The following is a 23090-nucleotide window of genomic DNA, read 5'->3' on the forward strand; positions in this document are numbered from 1 at the left end:
AACTGACCTCTCATTGGCGTGAACAAGAAATACGCAGGGAAATCCAATTACTGTACCAGTGCTTTCACTACCCTCTCCCATTTCCCTTCCCGTGTTTATACCAGTGGTCTCCACTTTTAATTAAAGTTGTACTACTACTTTAGTTTCATTTATTTCAACCTCAAGCGCAGTCGCATTGCAGAGGGGAGTGGGAAAGGGAAAAAATGCAAAAATAGAAAGCACGAAACGAAATAGGAAGCAATACGTTAGCACTGCTGCGACAGTGTTAACCTAATAAACACAACGATGTGCTTTCACGCCAGTTAGTTTTCATACCTTTAATGTAGAGCGTTTCTATGAAATTCCCCGATGCCTCTTTTTAACAACACCACGTGACGAAAGTTAAGGAGACTAGTGAGTCACGCTAGACGACGCACTGAGTTAAAGATCTATTTATTAACGGCGAGTCGAATCAATTTCTTCTCTTATATCCGCATTCCAAGAACAGCCTAACAATACGGTATCATTCGAATGTGATCATTTGTCAGACAGACTGCAGGTGCCCGTGGCGAATGGTACGCGGAACGCGCCTTCGATTTAGGCCCACCCGCGTCAACATTACGCCGCGGCGCACCATCGCTGGCCGCGACGGGCGCGGGTACGGGGGCGACTTCTTCCGGGAGTGCGCGTGGAGTAGCACCTCGGCGAGGAAGGCGGCGGCGGCCAGCGCCATGACGAGCGCCCAGAGCACGAAGCTGGCCAGCGTGTCCTCCACGGTGAGGTCGTCGGCGGCGTGGCCCCCCGTCTGCCGCACGCAGCGCTGCCAGTCGCCCAAGCTGTCGGCCATCCACTTGTTCACCAGGCCGTTCTCGTACATCCATGTGATCCTGCGCGCCGCCGCCAAAGGATGAGGAGGGCATTTATTAGAGCGAAAGCTCTATTACTCCATGTACAAACCGAGAAAATGGCTCGTTCCTCGTAGACTCAATCTGTCCTTCAAGTTCAGCCAAGGTCAAACCAGCGCCTCGTGCGGTTGCGCCGTGGAAGCATTTAATTGCTCGTTCGTTCCAAGGGAACGCTCGCGAAAGGGGGATAATGATGATGATGGTTGGATGTTTATGGCGCAAGCGAAAGGGGGATAGAGGGGAAGGGTAAGGGTGCGTTCTAATAGGAAATGATACAAGGAGATGCAAGGCGCCCCCCTTGAACCTTGCAATGATACAAGGAGATCGATTGATTGTGAGGTTTAACGCTCCGACGCAATGCAGGCGATGAGGCGCGCTGTAGTGGAGGTCTCCGGATTAATTTTGACCCCCTGGGGTTCTTTAACGTCCACCGACATCTCGAACACACGGGCATTTTTACTCTTCGCCTCCATCAGAAAAGCGGCCGCCGCGGCCGGGAGTCGAACCCGCGTCCTCGTGCTCAGTAGCACAGCGCCTTAGCCACTGAGCTACCGCGGCGGGTGGTACAAGGAGGCGCTGGCTACATCCCAAGTTGGCTGCGCGTTATCGGCGCGAAATTCCAGCATTCGCTCGACACACTTGGTTTTAGTGAATTGTTTTAGTGAACGACAGTCTTTCTTGGGCTACCTAAACGCTGAAATTTTGGTCTGCCTGTTTATCTGTCTGTAACTTAATTCAACTATTGGGCTCAGAAAACAGGTAACATAATGTTTGAAAAAGATAACGTTCCTGACTACTAAAAATGCTGCCATGGACTCATACATGTCCACATTATTCAGCGATAAAGAAGCCTCAGGCATACTGGAGGCAAAATAAAAGTACAGCCGGTAAAAGGCTTGTCTATAACACAGCTTTCCTACTCTCAGCCCTATCCTGCCCCGCCGGAGCGGGATTTGAATAAAACTACTGCGGGATTCTGAAGTCTTAGCCTTTCGCTTTTGCCTCCGACATGTTTGGAACGAGTATGTTTCGGCAGTTTTCGGATGTAGCTGGTTGAAGTCGAAATCGCTGTTATAGACAAGCGTTTTACCGACTGTACATAACCGGGAGTGCCGGCGTTCTTTTTGTTAAGAAAGCTTTTGCTAATTTGTTAAAAGAGAGAGAGATGACTTTATTTGATGCCCTAGATGTGTTCTGAAAGGTAGGCGACTTGGATGGTCTCTCTCCCTCAGCCGTCAGCCAGGATTCCTTGGATCATCGCGGCGGCTTCGGCCATCCGGACTGCTGTGAGTTGTGGCTCCGGCGAGGAGCTGAGCAGAAGTCTCCCACTGTTCTGCAGTCTTAATTTTGTTAAGAATTACTTTTCGCGATAGCGCCTGAGAAACCAACCCGTTAAAAATGGTCCCAAAAGGAGGCCAGATATAGCTATGGCTAACAAAGCATGCCGGCTCGAGCTGCTGTCTGCACAACAGAAACAAAAGGACCCAACAAATGGCACGCAAGCGCTGCGAAAGCGGGAGAATTGAATAGAGCAAACCTTCATTGCGTCTGTCAAGGGAAAAGTGAGAGGAAGCGGGTTGAGGGGAGTCGAACACTTTTGACTCGTGGCTCCTTCCTCACACCACAATTAGCGCTGACTACTCGCAAAGAACGTACGGTTTGCATGGTTAACGACCACAGCCGAAGCCTCGCGTCCGTGTAGTCATCTTGCTTGGCGAGCTGAAACACGAAGACGCTAAAACAAGTTTGAAGATGCGTAGCTGGTGAGCATATCACCAGAAAAGTTATACCCAGTGTAATGATGACAGCGCCGATAGATCCCGTCGGGATGATGACCCCCCTCCCTTCTCGTGGCCTTGTGTTGTCCCCCTCCTTCGGCGGGAGCGACGAGCGCCCGCCGCCGACGCCAGCGACTCGCAACTCTTTGTATGGGTCTCGCCGGCGGCGTTTTACGCGGCGTCGGGGAAGGCTTTCCTGTCCTCCTGACCTTCGGGAACGGACACGGGGGGAGCGGAGGTCAAAACCCTATGTGCGCTGCGGTGGGGAGGCGGCTTTGCTTGCGCCCTGCTCGGGCATCCTTCAATGAGTTTGTCGATAGCTGCGACTGCGAGCGGTCGCGCGAAGACTCGCTCCCGTGGCGGTTTCTGGGCGCCAGGACCCCACGCACCTTTCCAGCCAACCGTGCGGCGGTTTGGCACCTTTTTGGCCTCCGGGCCCCCACCAGGGATCGTGCCGCGATACCCCCCTTGTGCGCTGCGGCACCTTTTAATTGTAATCCAATTTTCATTGTCTTGAGTTGTCCTCGTGCCTTCTGAAGGTCCTTGTAAATAAGTGTAAATAGACTTCTTCTTCTTCATCATCTACCTCTTGCGTCAGCGTCATCGTCTACTTTCACCCATACACGACGACACCACCCATCTCTACTACGAACCAAACTTTACTCCCAGCCAAGTGTCAGTTTTGTCCAACCATGGGAACTCTCTACCACATCACCGTAGGATGCTCCAACACCTCTACCCAACCGCCGCTTCCCAACATTACCACACAGCAGTGGGGGGAGTTGCTGGCCAGCTCCGTCCGCTCTACCCAGCGCGTGCTGGCAGAGAGGGCAACGCGAGAAAATGAACGCGAGCGGGTCACCTCCAAGGCATCCTGGACTGAGGACGCCTCTCACCGGGCGGACGCCCTAACATCGCGCTTGCTGTCTTGAATAAAGTTTATTCAATCAATCAATCAATCAATCAATCAATCAATCAATCAATCAATCAATCAATCAATCAATCAATCAATCAATCAATCAATCAATCAATCAATCAATCAATCAATCAATCAATCAATCAATCAATCAATTCTCGGTTAGCTCACCTGTGAGGGGTCGAGCTTCCACCAGAAATAACTTTGCTCTAAAAGCTTGGTATAAATTTTGACTCGATCTCAAAGTAATTCCTCGCCGATTGCATTCCGAGACAGCGCGCCATGCAACGCAATTTCAACCAAGGGGGAGCAGCGCGGAAGATTGATTCTGTCGAACGGCACCCAGAAGGGATGGGGATGACGGCGAGAATAGCGTTTGCTTTCCTTCATACTTTCCTTTATCTCCTGCTTACTTCCGGTTGTGTGACTGGCTTTCAGGAGAGATGAACTATGTGCAAGATAATTAAAAAAAAGAAGAAGGTGGAGGGGAGGATACTTGTATCTTCCGTACGTTTTCAGGTTGCAAACTGATGTAGAAGAGAAGACAGTGTAGCAAGCAAGTTCCGAGAATGAGGTGCCAAGTGCTGAGCACGTGCATTATAAGACTTCGTGTTGAAACTTTCCATGAAGACGAAGATGAAGCTGGCACCGAGCTCAGCAAACGCATAGGCGAAGAAGACGAAGACGACCAGGGAGGCTTCAAGATGGCTGCTTAGAGGACGGTTCTGTAAATAGTGTATATATATATATATCTGCTTATCCTAGATGACGGCCTCCTCCCTTGCCTCCCTGGATGTTCTTCTACACTTAGTAAGCTGACCTGTTCGAGTGCTATGCTATACCTAACAATCAAGGACTCCAACCGTCCCTTTATCGAGCTCCGCGTAAGGTGTCGCTTGTGCGCGCGTGCGCATAGGCATACCTGGCGTAGATGCGCTGGTGCAGCGCCCTGGGCATGTGGCGGGACATGAGGAAGGAGAGCGGGTTCTCCTCGATGGGCTCGCGGGCCAAGTGGAAGGAGGGCACCAGCGTGCGGCTGCAGTAGGCCGCCATGCGCCACTGGAGCGAGATGTGGTCCACCATGAGCACGGCCCGGCGAGCGACCACCTGGCGCATGTGCTCGTCGCGGAACATGTCGCGGCCCAGCTGCGAGCCGTTGGTGCGCGACACCATGCGCCACAGCGCGCTCAGCACCGGCGATCGGGCGGTCTGCGGATGCAAAGGCGCGTGTACGATCGCACCAGGCCTGTATACCTGTATGGTGATCACACGGTCCCTGCGTTCCAGACACTACTGAGCTGGCCCGTGCCTCGCGATATGAGGAGAGCCACGATTGTTTCTGTTCACTCCTGGAAGATTTCGATATTCAGTTCCTTTAAAGACAAGTCTTTTTTTGGACTACTTAAACGCGAAAAATTTGGTATTTCTGTCTGTCCGTCCGTTTGTCCGTCCGTCTATCTGCCTGTGCGTGTCTGTCTGTCTGTCCGTCCGTCCGTCCGTCCGTCCATCCGTCCGCCCACCCGTTCGTCCGTCTGTCTGTCAGTCCCTCGATTCAGCCACCCGGCCAACAGATGAAAGTGCCGCGACCGGCGCAGAGACAACCAGCACGACAGCGTTTGGGTTCGAACTGATTTTATTTCGGGCCGCCTCGGCGGCCCGCAAGGTTCTTCTTCTTAGGTGGTTAGATGGAAAAGGAAAAGTAATGGACTGGGGATATTATTGAGCCCAGCTGGGGGCTCACCGGCATACAACCCAGTCCGGGGGGTAGGGAATATAGAAGGGGATGAATAGAATAGGGTAGAGAAAAAGGAGATAGGTAAAGAGAAAAGTTGAAGCGCCGCGAGGAAAAGACGCAAGCAAAACCTCTCCGTACAACTAAATCTGCATACTTCCCACTTGTCAACATCGTTGAGCAAAAAGAAAACGTACATATGAGGCAAGGCATCAATACTCACATAACTGATATACCAAGCGGTGTTTTTCGGTTGAAAAATAGATGTCAGCTTGATATTTCCAATGACAGTTAAAAAAAATATGTGTCGGAAACAATATTTCGACTCCAAATACAAAGTGAGCTGGCGCCCGAGCCTTCGCCTCGTGGCGGTGTTACAAGTCCAACAGCAACGAAAGGTTTCAAAATGACAAATACGAGGTGGCTTGATTCTTGCTATAGCAAATAAAAAAGAAACACGTTGAAAACTTTTTTGACTCAAAAATACAAAAAGCGCTCGCGGCGCTCCCTCGTGGCGGTTTTCTAAAAAAGTCCCGCAGTAACAAAAGTTGCTAGTATATGTCGCGGGAGCATCGGATTGCGGCAAAATTGAATTGATGTGAGCAATCCTCTACTGTGTTTGTTGTGGAAGGAGCGAGGCGGGAGGGGAAGAGCTTGAGAGGTGGGTGGGAAAGATAAGAGAGGCGCTTATGTGGCACGGGCCGCAGAAGACTATCGTCTTTCAACGACATTTGCAGTGAAGTGAGCGGACACGGGACCAGTTAAATAAAAAAAATTCCCCCGCATTTCCCCGAGGGGGAGAATGTGAAAGTGCGAATGCACGGTTGTCGGCCCGCTTGCGGCGCTTGCGCTCGGCCCCCGCAGCCCACCGCCTCGCCGCCTTCTCTTCCATCTCTTCCATCGGGTTTGTAGTATCACGTGTACACCACGCAGTTATCAAGCCGCTATAACGCCGCTGAGTCGCCAACGCACGCCGCTGACGACGTAGTTTGAATGCGTTAAAGATATAAGGCGCGTCACTAACACTGATATCAGCGTCGCGTCCGTGGCTTGGTCGGTAGAGCGTCGCGCTGCGGCCGCAAAGTCCTCGGATCGAAACCTGGCGCCGGATGCTGTTTATTTTTTAAATATAGAGGAGCACTGCGGACGCCGCCGCCGCCGCCGCCGGCGGTGGATGGTTTGGGGTCGCTTATAAAGTGCATTCGCACTTAAAACAGAATGTACCCCTGAAACTGAACTTGAGTTTGGATCGGCATGGCTCACCGATTTTGACGTTGCAAAAATTGGCCGCGTATCTGCTCCTTTCGTTGCAAATGTCGACAAAAGACTATAGCCTTTGTGAACATTTGTAAAGTAAATGCCTCCCTTCGCTTTCCCGCTCAGCTCTCATGCTGCTCATCTTGCGTCGCGATCCTCCCAATGTAAACACGCTAACGGGTTGCTCAAATCAATTTAAATTGACCACGTCCTACTGCTCCAGGCCGGGTGCCTCGATGCCAGCGCTGCCGTACGGCGGAGACGCGCGTGAATCGAGGGGCCCTACTCCAACGTCCATAGAACCACGTTGCCCTAGTCCACGTGCGTTCCAAGCAGAACGTGGAACCAATCTAGTGGAACCTTTTGTAACTGTTCCCGCTTGATTTCTTAAAATGCTCCTGGATGATGACAAGCCTTGCGTCTGCATGGTGCGACTCTGTGCACCAGAGCCAGCAATTCTTAAAATGCCGCCAGTATAGTGGCGCGGGCGACAGCAGGCGACAGTGATTTTTTTTCTGCAGTGGATGTAGTATTTCATTTCGCAAAAATGAAGCATATATGAATTTTTTTACAAAGGAACACTGTAAATATTTCTTTTGTATTATTTGCTGTCTTATATTTGCATAATGTCTTGTTCTTTTTGAACGATGTTGACAACTATGAACATATAAACCAAACCTAGATGTTTATATTTGGCTGTGAGTATACTCACAGCCAAATCTAAACATCTGCGCAATGGTCGTCTTATATATATATATATATATATATATATATATATATATATATAAGACCATTGCGCAGACTTCGTTTCACTTTGACCTGGTGGCTGAATCGAGTCACAGACAGACAGACAGACAGACAGACAGACAGACAGACAGACAGACAGACAGACAGACAGACCGACCAAAATTTCTGGTTTTAAGTAGCCCAAAAAGACCATCGTCTTTGAAATAGATATCTAGATTCCGGAAAGCAATATCGAAATACTTTTCAGGTGCAGGTAACCATGACATGGCGCACCAAGCACGGTTGGGCACAGGGACAGGCCGGGCTCGGGATTACTTACCGAGAGGAACGCTTCGTAGTGCGAGCCCTTCCAGACGATGGGTCTGATGCCGCGCGACGCGACCACGTCCCGAACGTTTTCCACCTGGCGCGGCTGGTACTTGATGGCCATGCTCGACTTGAGGTGGCCGGCGAACGAATTGGCGATGACCAGCACCGCCAGCAGCCACGCCGTCAGTACCACGCGAGCCGACGTTTGCGATGGGATCCACGGAGAGCCTGCGTGCGCGGGTACGAAGGCCCATTGAAAGTTTCCAACATCAAGGGGCGGTGTCCTTGAGAAGTGACTTCCTTAGTTCATCTTAGCCCATGTGCAGCTTATTGGCAGAGAGAGAGAGAGAGAGAGAGAGAGAGAGAGAGAGAGAGAGAGAGAGAGAGAGAGAGAGAGAGAGAGAGAGAGAGAGAGAGAGAGAGAGAGAGAGAGAGAGAGAGCTCTTTGTTAGGAGAGAAAGCCGAGATGTTTGCCGGAATGTCGACACCGACATGCTACTCGGCAGTGGGTGGGGGGAAACGTTTTAGATACTCTCTGTTACAAGTCACTAAGCTCCACGAAAAATTTCGTTGAGAACAATGGTTGTGATTTTGAATGGCTAAATTATCCCATTTTTAAATAAATGCAGAAAAAAATGCCACCTGTATCGTTGCCAGCGCTGTTTGTCAGAATCTTGGACCATCTCTATGTTCTCTTCTACTTCTCTTACATCTAAGCTGGTAAATGTTGGTGTAAACTTTGTGTAAGCTTGGTTTTGTAACCTGGCTTTCCTACATTGCGTTTTGCACAGCGGAGCCTTTTCGCTCTTCCTTATTTGCACACACCCTCTCTCTTAGACCACCTGTAGTCTCCGGTGCTTTATATTTTGACATACGATCACGTATTTTGCTCCAAGATAAATGTCTTACCAGTAATTCCATAATGTTTAGAAGGGACGCCGACTTTAAAGAGATAGTTGTAATGGTGGTCTTTGTAAGTTGGCTTTCTCAGATTATGTGTTGCACAGTGAAGCCTACTTGCGATCTCTCTGAATACTTCTCTGGCGCGACGGCATGGTTTAAAGGGACCCCGCAACAATTTCGATAAACGCTTTCACTTTTTCCTTCGCGTCTGGAAGCACTGCGAAAGCGACAGTTATCGCCAGCACGGAGCTGCACTGCGTGATTTGCTCGTCGCACCAGATACGCCTTCCGTTCTTTCTTTGTTTTATTGCTTTATTTTTATAGTTGCCCTTGAAAAGCGTTCATTGCTGCAACTGAAGGAAAACCGACCAACAGCCGCTACATGGCCTTAGTGACGTAATTCGGGCCGTCGAAGAACGTCAAGACCAGGAAAGAGAGAAAAATATTTCGAGCGAGTTCCCAAGTTACCTGAAGGGCATAAAGCAGTAATTTTTGGCTGAGGTACTTTGCGACCCCCTAATCTAAATAGTGAGTGTGTTGAGTTACTACGTTCTACAAGCATTTAAGATTTCAAAAAAAAGAGGAAAAAAGTGTTTCCCCCAAGCGATAATGCTGCTGCTATTCGCTGCGCAGTGAATAACAGTGAAGATATCAGCGCCGGTGTTCAGTCGCCGTCCCGACTCTGTTTTATTTGTCTTGTGCGAGGCGCCGATTGCGATTTTGAACAATGCAAACAACACAACGAAAGGTTTACATTTTTTCTCACGTGATAAAGAGGGGAAATTTCAAGTAATTTTGCGTAATATTGATGACGGATATCGTTACTGACATCACGGCCAAAGGCACTTTATTTCGTCGTTAGCAGCGCGCAGCCAAAGTGTCATTCGGGGAGCCCGAGTGCACTCGGCGTAAGTGCACTTAAATAGGTACGTTTGACAGGGGGTATTACATCTATTTACTAAAGTCGGCTTCACTGCCAAACACTGAGAATACATTTTCCAGGCGGAGTACGCGCCATCATATTAGGATGTGAAGCGTCGGAGGTGCACAGGTGGGCGAAGGTAGATGGTGTGCCGAAGTGAGGAGTGGGTAGGCTTCACTGAGCAACACACGATGTGGGAAAGTAAGCTTACGAAGAATAAGCTTACGCAGGTCTCGTTAATGTTGGATTCACTGCTAAACACAAATGTATCGCTAGAAAGAAACATTTGCAGGGGAAATTTACGCCACTCGTATTAATATAATATGAAGCACCTGAGGGGAGCAGGAGGCCGAACGGAGAAGGTGTGCTGAAGTCCGGAGGAGAGCGGCTTTTCTTGCACAGTTAAACCTAGATGTAACGAAACTCTGTGTAACGAATTCCTCGATTTAGCAAAGTTTTTCAATATCCCATTGCCACCCCCATTGAAGCCCATGTGTTTGCGACCTGTATGTAACGAAACGTCGCGGCGATTAACCTCAACGTAACGAAGTCGGTGAACTGGTCAGTCATTGTATTTTGCACTTTTATTCAAAAAGTTACCTGAGAAATGAACTATTTTAGCGAATACTAGCACTACCGTAAAGAGCCAGCAGCAATTAAAACATCTGGAATCGCCTAAACATGAAATTCGTCATGCTGCTGCTGATGATGAACGAATGGGGCAAGCACTATACCATGGCTATACGCAGCGGTCACTTGTGATTTTGCTTGTGTAGCGTGACACCACTCCAGCTAGAAAGAGTAACTATCCTTCACGTTTTTTTTGCCCACACCGTAAACTACCGTGTGTTTCCACGTGTAAGTGCGGTTTCGGTTGCAAACTTGAGTTTTTAAGTGCTAGGCCGTCATGTCGGCGTGTAGTGGCGCGTCTCCACTTCTATCTGTGGCATCGGTTCGTCGGTGATGAGTGCTGCTGCTAGCACACGAAAAGTTGTGTCTGTTCAAGAAAAGCGCGCAATTTTAAATGCAGTCTTCTCTTGCGAGTAAGAATAATGTTGCCGGCTGGTATAGCATCCCAGCTAGCCCCTCGCAAGAAACTTGAGTGCGGTAAAGAGCATCAAGTTTGCAAAAAGCCACCCTTACAGCGTAGTTTGTCTCTTGTGACGCGTTAAGGTGCCGAAAAGTCTCAAAAGGCAAAAGTGATACTTAGGTTACGTTTGTTAATACGGGAGTAAGTGACCTTGATTCTTTGTACTGCCGTGTAGTGCATGCCTAAGCTCGTGCGAAAGCAGGAGGCGAAACTACCGCAATTTTTAGTTGTGAAATAAATTCGTGACGGGTGAGTTCACCTTCCCTGATCTCTAGCATTTTGGCTTCGTTTCTGCTTTATTCCCGTGAGCCTTAACTGGGAACCTGCATGCAACGAAAGCCTGGATGTAAGGAAAAATTGCGAACTTTTGTCTACTTCGGTACATCCAGGTTTAACTATACTACGGACGCGAAAATCGGGGAAATTAGCCTATAATAGCTTCGCTGTGAAAATATGTGTTCACTGCATACACTGTGAACACGAATCAGAGCGAGATCAGTAGAGTAAGAGACATTTGACGTACTTTCGTACAGCAGGTTTCTGAAGATCTCCCAGCCCCATTCGTGCACCCGAGGCCAGATCTCCTTCCAGGACGTCTTGCGGATGACGAATTCCGACAAGCTGATCAGCAGGGCGAGAACTGGAATAGCGCTGAGAAGCAACGCCCACACCTGCATAGAGAGTGCGAGGCTTGTCGTCATTTATAATATGTTTTCCCCGTGAAGCAATTAATGACAAGCTGCACACTGCCTGGTGTTCATTCATCGCTGGTAATGACGGACATCGTATTGCAGTAATCATATAAATTACAAATCTACGTTTAAAGGAGTACTGATACGAAATTTCAAAGCTGAGATAACTATGTAAAACGCTTCCTTTTTATCAGGTGATATCTCCCAGCAAGTTTCAACAGCAACCGTTCAGCGAAACATATTTTAAATCCATTATAATCGTCACCCGCACGAGAAAGCCCAGAGCGGACCGACATGACATCATCTGCTACTTGCCCCAAACTGCCGACGTCGGGGCTCCCGTGACTAAGCCGACGCGCTGGCTGTGGTTGGCGCGCACTGCTCGGGCGTGTGTACACGTCATGGTTTTGGGACTGACGTCATGCTGCCCGGGCCTGTGGGGACGGCGAAGATCTCGGCCGGTCAGGGCGCACGCGTGCGCTCGCTCGCGCGCGCTTCCAGAGCGGCAGCGATACGGCAAGAATGGTGACGTCACGTGATACCTCCTGTCAAACGGCCGCGCGACGTTCGTTTTGTCGAAACCGAAACTGACACGAATAAACGACGCCATAAATGAATGTTTACGCTGCGCTCGACCGTCTAATCCGTCATTCTATTATTAGTGGGCTGGTAGGCACGCGTAGCAGCGAAAAAAACGTAACACCAAAATTTCGCGTCAGTACTCCTTTAAATACATTTGCATGTACACGTGAGAAACGTGAAGGAAGCTCACACTAACGGATAAGACTTGAATGTAGCGGAGCTGTGCGCAACCTTCACGACCACCACGATGGTTTAAAGGGACCCTGCAACATTTTCGATAAACGCTTTCAGTCTTTCCTTTGCGTCTGGAAGCACTGCGAAAGCGACAGTTATCGCCAGCACGGAGCGGCACTGCGTGATTTCCTCGTCGCACCAGATACGCCTTCTCTTTCTGCTTTGCTTTTGTGGCTTTCTCTTTAAAATGGCTATCGAAAAGCGTTCATTACTGCAACTGAAAGAAAACCGGCCAACAGCCGCTACATGGCCTAAGTGACGTAATTCGGACCGTCGAAGAACGCCAAGACCGAGAAAGAGAGAAAAATCTTTTGAGCGAGTTTCCAAGTTATCTGATGGACATAGAGCAGTAATTTCTTGCTGAGGTACTTTGCGACCCCTTAATATAAGTTCCGGGTTGTGTTGGGTGACTACGTTCTGCAAGCATTTAAGATTTCAAAAAAAATTGAGAAAAGTGTTGCAGGGTCCCTTTAAGTCCACAATTGCAGCCGATTTGCTTCTTCTTCGCTGCCGCAACGACCTTTATCCCATCATTGTTCCTATAACGGCGAAGAAGAAGCAAATCGAAGAAGTAGAAAGGACGCACAGAACGCGCACACTTAAGCTAGGTGCCTGCAGGTGCAACGTGTATCTCATCACGGGCTCTGTATCAAGCAAGTGGCGGGATTCCTCTCCCCACAGACACAGCCGAGTGACTCATGGGCTAACTCACGGTCGTAGCCGAGTGGGTAAGATGACTGACTTTAACTCTGTTGATTGATCTACCAGACACTGCCTCGAATCCTGCCGGAGCCGGTGATTTCTTTATACCGTTATACAGAGTTTTGTGAAGCGCAAGAATCAACGAATTGCTGAACAGCTTCGCAGTTAAAACCCTTACGTAAATAAACCTTTACGTGAGCGCCCAAGCATGTTAGAACTATATTTATGGCTGAGCTCACCTTCCAGTCGAAAGTGAGTATGTAGCCGAACACGTTGGACGTGCTGACGCCGCTGCCGGACAGGATGCCGAACTGCACGTACATGATGGGAGGGCCGTACTCGCCGACCGTCATGCGACTGTGAGACTGGATCATGGGCACGATGGTCATGTCCACTTCCTGCGTTACGACAGAGACGACTTCTTGGGCGTGCATGTATTCAAACCTAAAAAATGTTCACCAACCACACCTGAGCAATCACGCGCACCGCAGCAGACGCTATGTTCAGACTACTGACGCAAAAGCCATATCGTTATCTAGACGTAAAAAAAAAAAAACCGGCGTGTGAAGCAGTTCGGTTGGCTGAGACGTCAAGTGACGTCATTCTTTAAAGTCATATACGACAGTTGCGGCACCAGTCTGAACCGGGCCAGAGGGCCACTAACTGCATATTGTTGTTTTTACGTAGGCAAGCTGTACGGGGTGTTTGGTGCAATTAAACACGGCGTGTGACTGAGCCATCTGCCGAAAGTGCACAGAAGATACAAAACAACCCCAGCTTTCAGGAGAATGCCCAGAAGTGTCAGAAATTACGTAAATTCGCAAAAGAAAGAGCGCTCTCGATTGCCGATGACTGCTGCACCGATGGACGGGACGACTGAAAGGGACCACAGTGCATACAATCCCAAAAATAAATTCTCATCCCGATTCTGCCGAGGTGTTTTAAGCCGTGTGAGCGGCTGCGCGCGCAGCGATAAACCACGATTGGGGCTTTCATCCTCTCCCACCGGTGTCGCGCATGGGAAACAGCGTGGCTCTTCGATGAGCACGCATCCTAAACTACAAACATAGGAACAATCGCCTGGAGAACCTGGTATTGCGATCTTAAGAATGGCTTCCATCATTAAAAATGCCTAACCGTTCCATCCAGTGTGAAGTCAGCTGAAACATCGGAGCCGTGGTTCTCCTCTCTCGGTTCGAACGTCAACGGGCGCTCGCCCGAGAACAGCGCCGCCGCCGAACAAATTCTACGAATCGTACAAAGAAATCGGAACCCAAACGAACGTCTGCGGCGGGGGGCTCCCTTCCCTAGTGGGAGAAAGAGGAACGCGCCTCTGCGAGACCACTGCGCCCTCTATCGGTGGGTCCAGGAACCGGTCTCTGCGAGGCCGCTGGCGGGTCTGGGAACCTGCTGCTACCTATTCGTGACGCACGACCTTTAGAAGATGGATGGAAAGATGATGATGGTTGGATTTTTATGGCTTAAGGCCAACTAGGGCAAAGAGCGCCAAATCAGTGGTTATGTATGAGCAGCGAAGATGTAAACACTAAAATCGCTTGTGGGAATCGTGGAGAACCGCGACCTGCGATCCCGAGCCAGCGCGCGCTTCGGGAGAGACGCTTGTGCGCTGGAACCGGTCCGGCGCTCCGCTGGTTCGTCGGCGTCCCCCGAGAGATGGCGCCACCGATGTGTGCGGGGATAGGCGCGCGGGCGGCGCGAGCGTGCGCGGACGGGTGAAGGAGAGTCTCGTCGGAGACCCGGTTGGGGCGAGATCGGCGGGAACATCGCGGCGATTGCGGATACCATGCATCTCAGGTGGGAGCTTTGTTTGTCGCGCGCCGTGAGTGCCTGCCTCCCGTTCGCGGTCACGAACCGGACGGCGTGATTCGTGAACGCCGTCGAGCCCTGTGCTCGCATGCTTTGGGATTCCCCAAATAAACGGCTGTGCTTCGGCACTACTGTCTACTGTGTTCTCGTATCGGCGAACCTCGCCGGGCTGCCGTAGCCATGGGAGCCCGCGTGGTTGACACGCCGGGAGCTAGCGTGGTGGCTTACGCCAGGACTGGCTAAGGCCCCCGAGGAACCCCTCATATATCCCACATGGCGCCCAACGTGGGTCTCGTCGGAGACCCGGTTGGGGCGAGATCGGCGGAACATGGCGGCGGTGATGGATACTTGTGTCTCAGGTGGGAGCTTTGTTTGTCGCGCGCCGTGAGTGCCTGCCTCCCGTTCGCGGTCACGACCCGGACGGCGTGATTCGTGAACGCCGTCGAGCCTTGTGCTCGCATGCTTTGGGATTCCCCAAATAAACGGCTGTGCTTCGGCACTACTGTCTACTGTGTTCTCGTATCGGCGAACCTCGCTGGGCTGCCGTAGCCATGGGAGCCCGCGTGGTTGACACGCCAGGAGCTAGCGTGGTGGCTTACGCCAGGACTGGCTAAGTCGCCCCGAGGACCCCCTCGTATATCCCACATGGCGCCCGAACGTGGGGCTCGTATTCGGACGAATTCGAGGTTGCTAGCTCTCCGAGAAATGCGTTGCTGCAGTCGTAGCCCGCTACCCTTTGTCCGGAAGACTTCGGACGAAACGCCTCGCGCCAGTCGGTTGCAGGCAGACAGTTATGATGCCCGATACAGCCGTGACGGCAAATGTGTAAACCTTCCTACACGCACCAGGCGGTGAGTCAGTAGGATACCTCCGAGCACCGCAGTCGCGGCCCGCTTGTGAGACGGGAGGTGCGTAGGCCTTGTTCCAACATGGCGGCGGGTCGCCTTCCTCGTAGCGCCGTCCCCGCGCAGTCGCGCCGGCGGCGCCGGTTGAAGTTTCCCCCAGGCGCGGCGGACACCACCGAGCGAGGGTGCGGTGTTTGGGAGTTCGCAAGCCGCACGATGAGCCCGCCGCTACTGCGCTTCGAGTCCGAGGCGGAGTGTTTGCCGATTTGACGCCTGACAAAGAGCGAGGGGGATCGCTGAAGAATCAGTCTCCTCTCGCTGCGGGGGGAAGCGGGAGCAATGGGACCGTTGTCTCCGCGCTTCCGGAGTGCGTGCGTCTCGATGCCGTGAAGACTCCGCTCGAGATTGCGTTTAGGCAGTAAGAGCTTCGCGCGGCTCGGCAGCGGGCTCGTTGGTCGCGAGAGATCGCCAGTCTTAGTAAGAGACGGACTCTCAGGCGACCTATACCGGTGATGTGCGCCCGTAAGCCGCTGGTATTGCGGTTGGCGCTGGCTCTACGGCAGCTTGTATTGCTGCGAGTGAGTTGCAGGAGCCCGCCTGCTTGATGCTGACGCTGCTTTGCCGACCAACGCACCAGGCCGAAATAGCTCGGACGGGCGTTTCGATGCCGACAACCCGTAATAGTTAGGCGAGCTGCCTCCAGGCGGGGGTGGCGGCTGGAGCACAGTTGCCGGACTCGTGATTCCGCGAGCAAGCGAACGTGCAAGGGGGAGTCCCCTCGGGCATCTTTGTTACCCTATTTGGCGAGATCGTCGATAAGGTTTCCGGCCAGTCACAGGAGATTGCGGAGTCCCGCTGCTCCCCACTTCAAGTTCGGGAATCGTTTAAACTGGACGGTGAGAGCGAGACCTGCAGCATACGGATACCACCGGGAGCCACGCCAGTCACCACTGCCACGGACAGCGAGGATGGCCTGCTGAACCACCGGCGGGGCCGAGCGCGGTTCGTGGAGCTGCTACTCCAGTTGCTGCTCCGGCCTGCCGGGCGGCAGCCAACCGTTCGGGAGGACCTGCGGCCGAAGCGGCCACGGAACCCAGGAGGCGGCGGTATCTGGCGCCTACGCGAGCGGCGCGAGCCTTCGGGCAGCCGCAGTGGGCGCGGCCGTTCCTGTTGCCGCCTCGAGCTGGGAGTGGGGGTCGCATCATGGCGCGACCCCGGCGTTCGTCGGCTGCGGCTGCAGCTACCCCCGGGCCTGCCAACCTGCTGTGCTGCCCAACCGCGAGAGACTTGGAACCATTGCAATGTGTTTGCGGGTTTGTGAGGCGAGCATCGCGACGGCGGCATCGTGTGGCGAACTTTGGTGTGGAGTGGCGTTCGGTGGCTGTTTTGCTGACTTGAGACGTGACGAGTGTGGTGCACCGTGGCGTCACTCGAACTCAAGTGGCGTCCAGTTTTAGGGGGGAGGAGTGTGGGAATCGTGGAGAACCGCGACCTGCGATCCCGAGCCAGCGCGCGCTTCGGGAGAGACGCTTGTGCGCTGGAACCGGTCCGGCGCTCCGCTGGTTCGTCGGCGTCCCCCGAGAGATGGCGCCACCGATGTGTGCGGGGATAGGCGCGCGGGCGGCGCGAGCGTGCGCGGACGGGTGAAGGAGAGTCTCGTCGGAGACCCGGTTGGGGCGAGATCGGCGGGAACATCGCGGCGATTGCGGATACCATGCATCTCAGGTGGGAGCTTTGTTTGTCGCGCGCCGTGAGTGCCTGCCTCCCGTTCGCGGTCACGAACCGGACGGCGTGATTCGTGAACGCCGTCGAGCCCTGTGCTCGCATGCTTTGGGATTCCCCAAATAAACGGCTGTGCTTCGGCACTACTGTCTACTGTGTTCTCGTATCGGCGAACCTCGCCGGGCTGCCGTAGCCATGGGAGCCCGCGTGGTTGACACGCCGGGAGCTAGCGTGGTGGCTTACGCCAGGACTGGCTAAGGCCCCCGAGGAACCCCTCATATATCCCACACGCTCAATAAGGCCAAAAGTAAAAACAGTTGAAGACAATGGTGGTGGATGGTGTATAGGGCCAGTTTTGATTACGCATGACAGGAAATGAGGTTTAAAAACTTCATATCCGACAAATACTTAAAAACGCATTTGACAGGGACCATGGCATCGTCACCCAAAAACAACGATGGGTGGAATGGAATGTGTTATCTGTAGAGTTGGGGAAAGTGTTTTTATCTCGTTGTGTCAAGGGCCTTGCATTGAATGAGTATGTGGACTACGGATAGGGCTTCTCCACACCTGCTGCACGGGGTCTTGAAGATCCCGTGAGCAGATACGAGTGAGTTGCATGTGTGTGCCCTATCCGTAGCCTAGCCAAAGCGACTTCTGTGTATATGTTGCGTGTGTCGGTGGTGTAGGGTCTCAAGTGGGATTTAATTACGTGTAACTTGTTGCCTATCTGTTCACTGCAGTCTGCTTACCATGTTTTACGAAGTTGTTGTCTAATGTGTGGCTTCATGTCAGTGTACGGTACTGTTGTTATATCAACTGTGCCTTGTAGTGCAGCACCGGCAGTCATTTCATCAGCAACCTCATTCCAGACGATCCCACAGTGGCCTGGAACCCAGCATACAGTTATATCAAGGTTTGCGGTGCATGTGGATAGAATAGCCTTACAAATAAGATTAATTAGACAGTTTTTAGATCGTTTGTTAGAGGACAGCGCACGTACAACGCTGAGGGAGTCCGTGAACACGATGGACTTCGGAATTTTGTGTTGGACAATGTGATTTAAAACAATTAAGATGCCGTATGCTTCTGCCGTGAATATACTGTTCTGGACATTCATTGTTCGACAGACACAAAAGTTCTGTCCGTGCGCAGCAAAGACACAGCGGTAGCAGTCTTTGCTGCTACCGCTTTGCAGTCTTTGCAAAGACACAGCGGTAGCACCTGAAGCCTGCCTGGCAGCTCTCGAGAAGACCATTGCACTCCAGAAAGTACACGAGCCTCCTGTTTATCATCTTCTCGAGGAGCTTGCACAGGCAGCTTGGCAAAGCAATGGGCCGATAACTGGCACGAGAGGAAGGGTCCTTCCCTTCCTTCAGAAAAGCCACCACTATGGCCTCCCTCTGAGAGCGTGGAATGGGCCCCGAAAGCCATTTTTATTGTACAGATGTGGAAGTGTTTCAAGGGTGTCTTAGTGTATGTGTTGTATCATGGTGTATAAGGTCAGAGCGGCCTTCAGCTCATGAATTGAAAAAAGGAGAATTATAGGAAGTGTGCGACTTGTTGCTATCACGCACAGACTTCTTTTCTGCAGATTTTTTGTGTTGCATGAAAGTGTTTGTGTAATGTGCTGAACTGGACACGTGTCCGAAGTGTTGTGCAAGTGTGTTAGCCTGGTCTTCAAGTGTGTCCCTTGTTGTGCTAACGTGGGGCAGGCTGTGTGTCTGTTGTCCTTTGAGCTTACGTATGTGTGTCCAGACTGTGAGTGTCCGTGTATGAATTAATGGATGTCAAGAAGGTGTGCCACGTCTCTCGTTTTGCCTCACGGCGCACACGTTTTACAAACGCCTTGGCCCGTTTGAACAAAAGGAGGTTACCCGACGTGGGGTACCGACAAAGGAAACCCCACGCCTTGTTCTGGGACTCTCGCGCCCGCCTACAGTCCTCATTCCACCACGGCCTCCTCTGGTTGCGCGGGGCACCAGAGGCGTGGGGAATGGACTTTTTGGCGGCGTCGAGGATGTGCGCCGTCAGTAGTTGGGAAGCTTCTTCATTCTGTAGGCATCTTATGGTTGTGTAGTGTAGTTTGAATGTCTCTGTAAGTGTATTCCAGTTAGCTCTTGCTTCATTGAACCTGTTCTGAGAAGGTGGACTGCGTGGGACTTTACCTATATATGTTAGTGAGGTGGGGAAGTGGTCACTGCCATATGGGTCAGTGCCCACGCCACACTGAAGAAGAGGAAAGAGAACTGCGGAGCGAATAGCCAAGTCAAGATATAAGTGTGTGTTGTGTCCTATGTTAAAGTATGTGGGCTTATTTTTGTTGAAGAGACATTCTCCTGAAGATGTAAGGAATTCCTCGATTAGGCGACCTCGGGCATCCGTGCGAGAAGAGCCCCAAAGAGAATTGTGCGCATTAAGGTCGCCTGTGAGGATATATGGTTCGGGCAGCTGGTCAACCAGGGCCTCGAAGTGAGAGCTCGAAAGCGCAAGACCAGGAGTAATGTATATGGAGCATACCGTTATCAACCTATTAAATATTATTGTGTGAATGGCTACAGCCTCAAGGACAGTGTTCAAAGTGACAGGGTGGCAGTCTAAGGATTTCCGGGCGATTATGGCCACACTCTTTCAACAACTGTTTTTTCAATGACCGTGAACAACTATTCTCGTATTCTTGTGATCGAGTCAGCTGACCCAACAAGACCTGTCGCTTCACTGTCGGTATTCCTGGTCCCAAAATTTCTGCAAAACACATTAGGTGAAAAGTACCAAGCTAAAAAGCTCAGGACGGGAAAAATCCTGGTCGAACTCAATACTGAACAACAATCCCGCCCACTTCTTGCACAAACTCGCATTCTTGCTCTGGACATCAAGGTCACGCCCCACCGGAGCCTGAACAGCTCCCAGGGCGTGATTGCAGAGACAGATCTACTTAAAGAAACAGATTCCGACCTTCTTGAAGGGTTAAAGGACCACGGCGTCACAGCCATGCGTCGCATCACAATGCGCAGGGATGATGAGATAATCCCCACCAAACACATTATCCTGACCTTTGACCGATCGGCACTTCCACAATATATAAATGCAGGCTACATCCGATGCTCTATTCGCCCGTACATACCGAACCCGCGCCGCTTCTTCAAGAGCCAGCGGTTCGGGCACAGTACGATCTCTTGCCGCGGCAACACAACCTGTGCGAAATGCGCTGCACAGGACCACCCCACCGACAATTGGAATTCTTACAAACTCACTTGTGCAAACGGCAGGGGCCCACATGCGGCCTACTCCAGGAAATGTGAGAAGTTTCCGCAAAAACAGACGGATGGAAAGGCTCGACCTACAACAGCTCCACCATTAAAATATGCGGCTACTATCAGGGCTCGAAACCATGTCACAAGCATGCAAGCCTAATGTGGCAACTCCGCATCAGTGAACTGATCGGATTAGTGGGGGTTGTTTAATCAAACGCCGAAACAAAAGCGGGCTTCTGCTCAACGTATGGCACTAGATCATGCAGGCTGTCACTGTTTTGTGACTTGGAAAGTTTAAAACACGCCTACGTAGAGTTCATATAGCTCGCAGGGCGTTTTGTATGCGTTTCCCTAGATCTGAAGTAAATCATCCTGGGCTGCGATGATCAATAATTCAATACCCTTGCACGTATAGAAGGAAGTTTCGTTAAGTGCGCAACTGAGGAACTTTTTATTTAAATTTGACAGTAGGAATTGCCTACGAGGAATATGAAAAGAGAAATTGTGGGCAAATTGCAGATAAAATGGTGTATCAGAAATCTCATGCTGTAGAGGTATGCTAAGATTTTTAGGGCTGGTCCATCAATGGTAGCAATTTTAACGTGAGAGCGTTACATGGTGTGTAAGCGAAAAAGCGCGACCGGCTGGCGTCTGCAAAAAGTGCTCGAAACGGCTAGCCCTTCCAACAAGAGTCCCATGTCTAAATTGCAGGCTATAGTCGACATCGGCGGAAGACTTGTTGACTATCCTCATCGGGAGAAACGCTTTGGCGCTTTGTGTGATAAGAATAGGCTTAGGCATCTTTTGCCATTTTTAGATGCCACGCATCTCATTCACCCGCCTTGTCCATGCATCCGGCGTCGGCGTCGTTGTTATCGGCGTCCACCCCTCCCCCATTCTCCTCGCCGCGCCAGATTCGCTCTCCGCCGCTCACCCCTCTCCTTTCCGATAGCGAACACTCTCTCGCGAGGGGCATTGGATTGGATTCGATTGGCTTGGCTTGGCTTGGATTGGATCGGATTGCATTTGGATTGGATTGGAATAAAATGGATTGTGTTGGATTGTGTTGCGTCATAGCCGCGGCAGACGCACTGGCGCCGGCGCGTCCCCTCACCGTTATGCGCGCTATAAAACGCGGTGCCTGCGCCGTTCCGCTCCATCGTTCCAGCGCCGTTCCTCCGCTGTCCAACGCTGCAACGTGAACCCCCTATGCGTCGCATCTACACAGGGTGTCCCGCGAGGGGAGGTGGGAGTTTTTTTACACTGTGCTCCTCTATAACCCCGCTTTATGCGCAAGCATAGGAGGCTTAAACCCGCTGGGTCGGTTTCTCGTGAGGGGCGAAGCTAAAACCACGCCTGCTTTGTGGGGCAGCATGACGTCAGAGGTGGAAAGCCAGCGCGCGGGCCTTGGAGCGGAACCACGCCGTGTTCACAAGCATGACGCCACGTGGCAGGGCGAGTGTCAGTCCTCGTGCCGGTTTATAGTGAGAAGAGGCGTAAAAGAAAACGAGCGTGTCTCAAAATAAAAATCCATGGCAAACGAAGGTGGTTCGACAGATCACAAATGAGTAAATTCAGATGTATCAACCGAACTGCAAAAATATGTCCTTACATACGGGCCTATGACATACGTGCCTATAACGAATCTGCAACAGATCGTTCTTGAATTTTTTCGGTGCTGAATCACACTGTTTACACGTGAACGTCACTAGTAAAATTGCGTATGTCCTTATAACTGCGCGCTTTTTCTAGTGGTACATAGAAATGGGCTGTGTGTAAAGTACCTCACCTGATAGTAAAACGCCTCTGCTTCGATGTACCGCACAAAGATATGGGAAAATAGAGTGAGTGAGTGAGTGAGTGAGTGAGTGAGTGAGTGAGTGAGTGAGTGAGTGAGTGAGTGAGTGAGTGAGTGAGTGAGTGAGTGAGTGAGTGAGTGAGTGAGTGAGGAAGTAAGGAGGTATTCTGTGAATGACGAAGCACCCTGGGTATCTCTTGTTTGCTTACCCTGCGTTGTACGTTGCCCACAGCTCCTGTCCAAGAGCCGTTGGAGAGACGTATTCCCATCTGTCCGTCCGCAGGAAGGGTTGCTAGGAACCTGTTCAAATTTGAATAAAACCAGCTTCTGGATTTTGCAAATCACTTGCCACTTGATGAAGAGAAGGCAAGTCTCTGCTGGAACATTGGCAACAATCGTGGTCGCTACCTTGTTCAAAGTTTTCTTCTATTATATATATATATATATATATATATATATATTTATATATATATATATATATATATATATATATATATATATATATATATATATATATATATATATATATATATATATATATATATATATATATATATATATATATACACAGTAAGAAATGCCGGCAGTCTACAACGCCAAAGGAGGCATAGGGGAATGGTTAGACTATTTTTTACCGTTAGTGACGTTACATTATTTTTTTATTAATTACGTGAGAAAGAAAGAAAGAAAAACGCGCCCAGAGTGGGGACCGAACCAGGCGTGGGTTCGGTCCCCACTCTGGGCGCGTGTTTTTCTATATATATATATATATATATATATATATATATATATATATATCAAGGTGTCGAACCGGAACCGAACCAAAAACCGGAACTGAAACGGTATTTCCGCCGGAACTAAACTCGAACCCGAACCGTTATTTTTTGTGCAGGCTG

At 50.9% G+C, this 23090-nt stretch overlaps 1 protein-coding gene across 2 annotated transcripts; it reads right to left on the bottom strand.

Annotated features, from left to right (window-relative positions):
* Positions 1-281: 281 nt before the first annotated feature.
* Positions 282-22490, bottom strand: LOC144173292 (glutamate receptor ionotropic, delta-1-like). 2 transcript variants are annotated; one of them, XM_077701774.1, is made up of 6 exons: positions 22404-22490; positions 12988-13146; positions 11062-11209; positions 7634-7851; positions 4501-4787; positions 282-866 (listed from the first exon to the last, which is right to left on the bottom strand). In XM_077701774.1, the coding sequence occupies exons 1-6, from the start codon at positions 22461-22463 to the stop codon at positions 524-526; spliced, it is 1215 nt and encodes a 404-aa protein (XP_077557900.1). In that variant the 5' UTR covers positions 22464-22490; the 3' UTR covers positions 282-523. The 2 variants fall into 2 exon arrangements, with proteins under 2 accessions (XP_077557900.1, XP_077557901.1); XM_077701775.1 differs by lacking the exon at positions 22404-22490 and adding an exon at positions 13217-13258.
* Positions 22491-23090: the final 600 nt, after the last annotated feature.

This window comes from Haemaphysalis longicornis, unplaced genomic scaffold, assembly GCF_048455015.1.
Source record: "Haemaphysalis longicornis isolate Haplotype H1 unplaced genomic scaffold, Haemaphysalis longicornis Haplotype H1 scaffold_3, whole genome shotgun sequence".
Taxonomy (NCBI): domain Eukaryota; kingdom Metazoa; phylum Arthropoda; class Arachnida; order Ixodida; family Ixodidae; genus Haemaphysalis; species Haemaphysalis longicornis.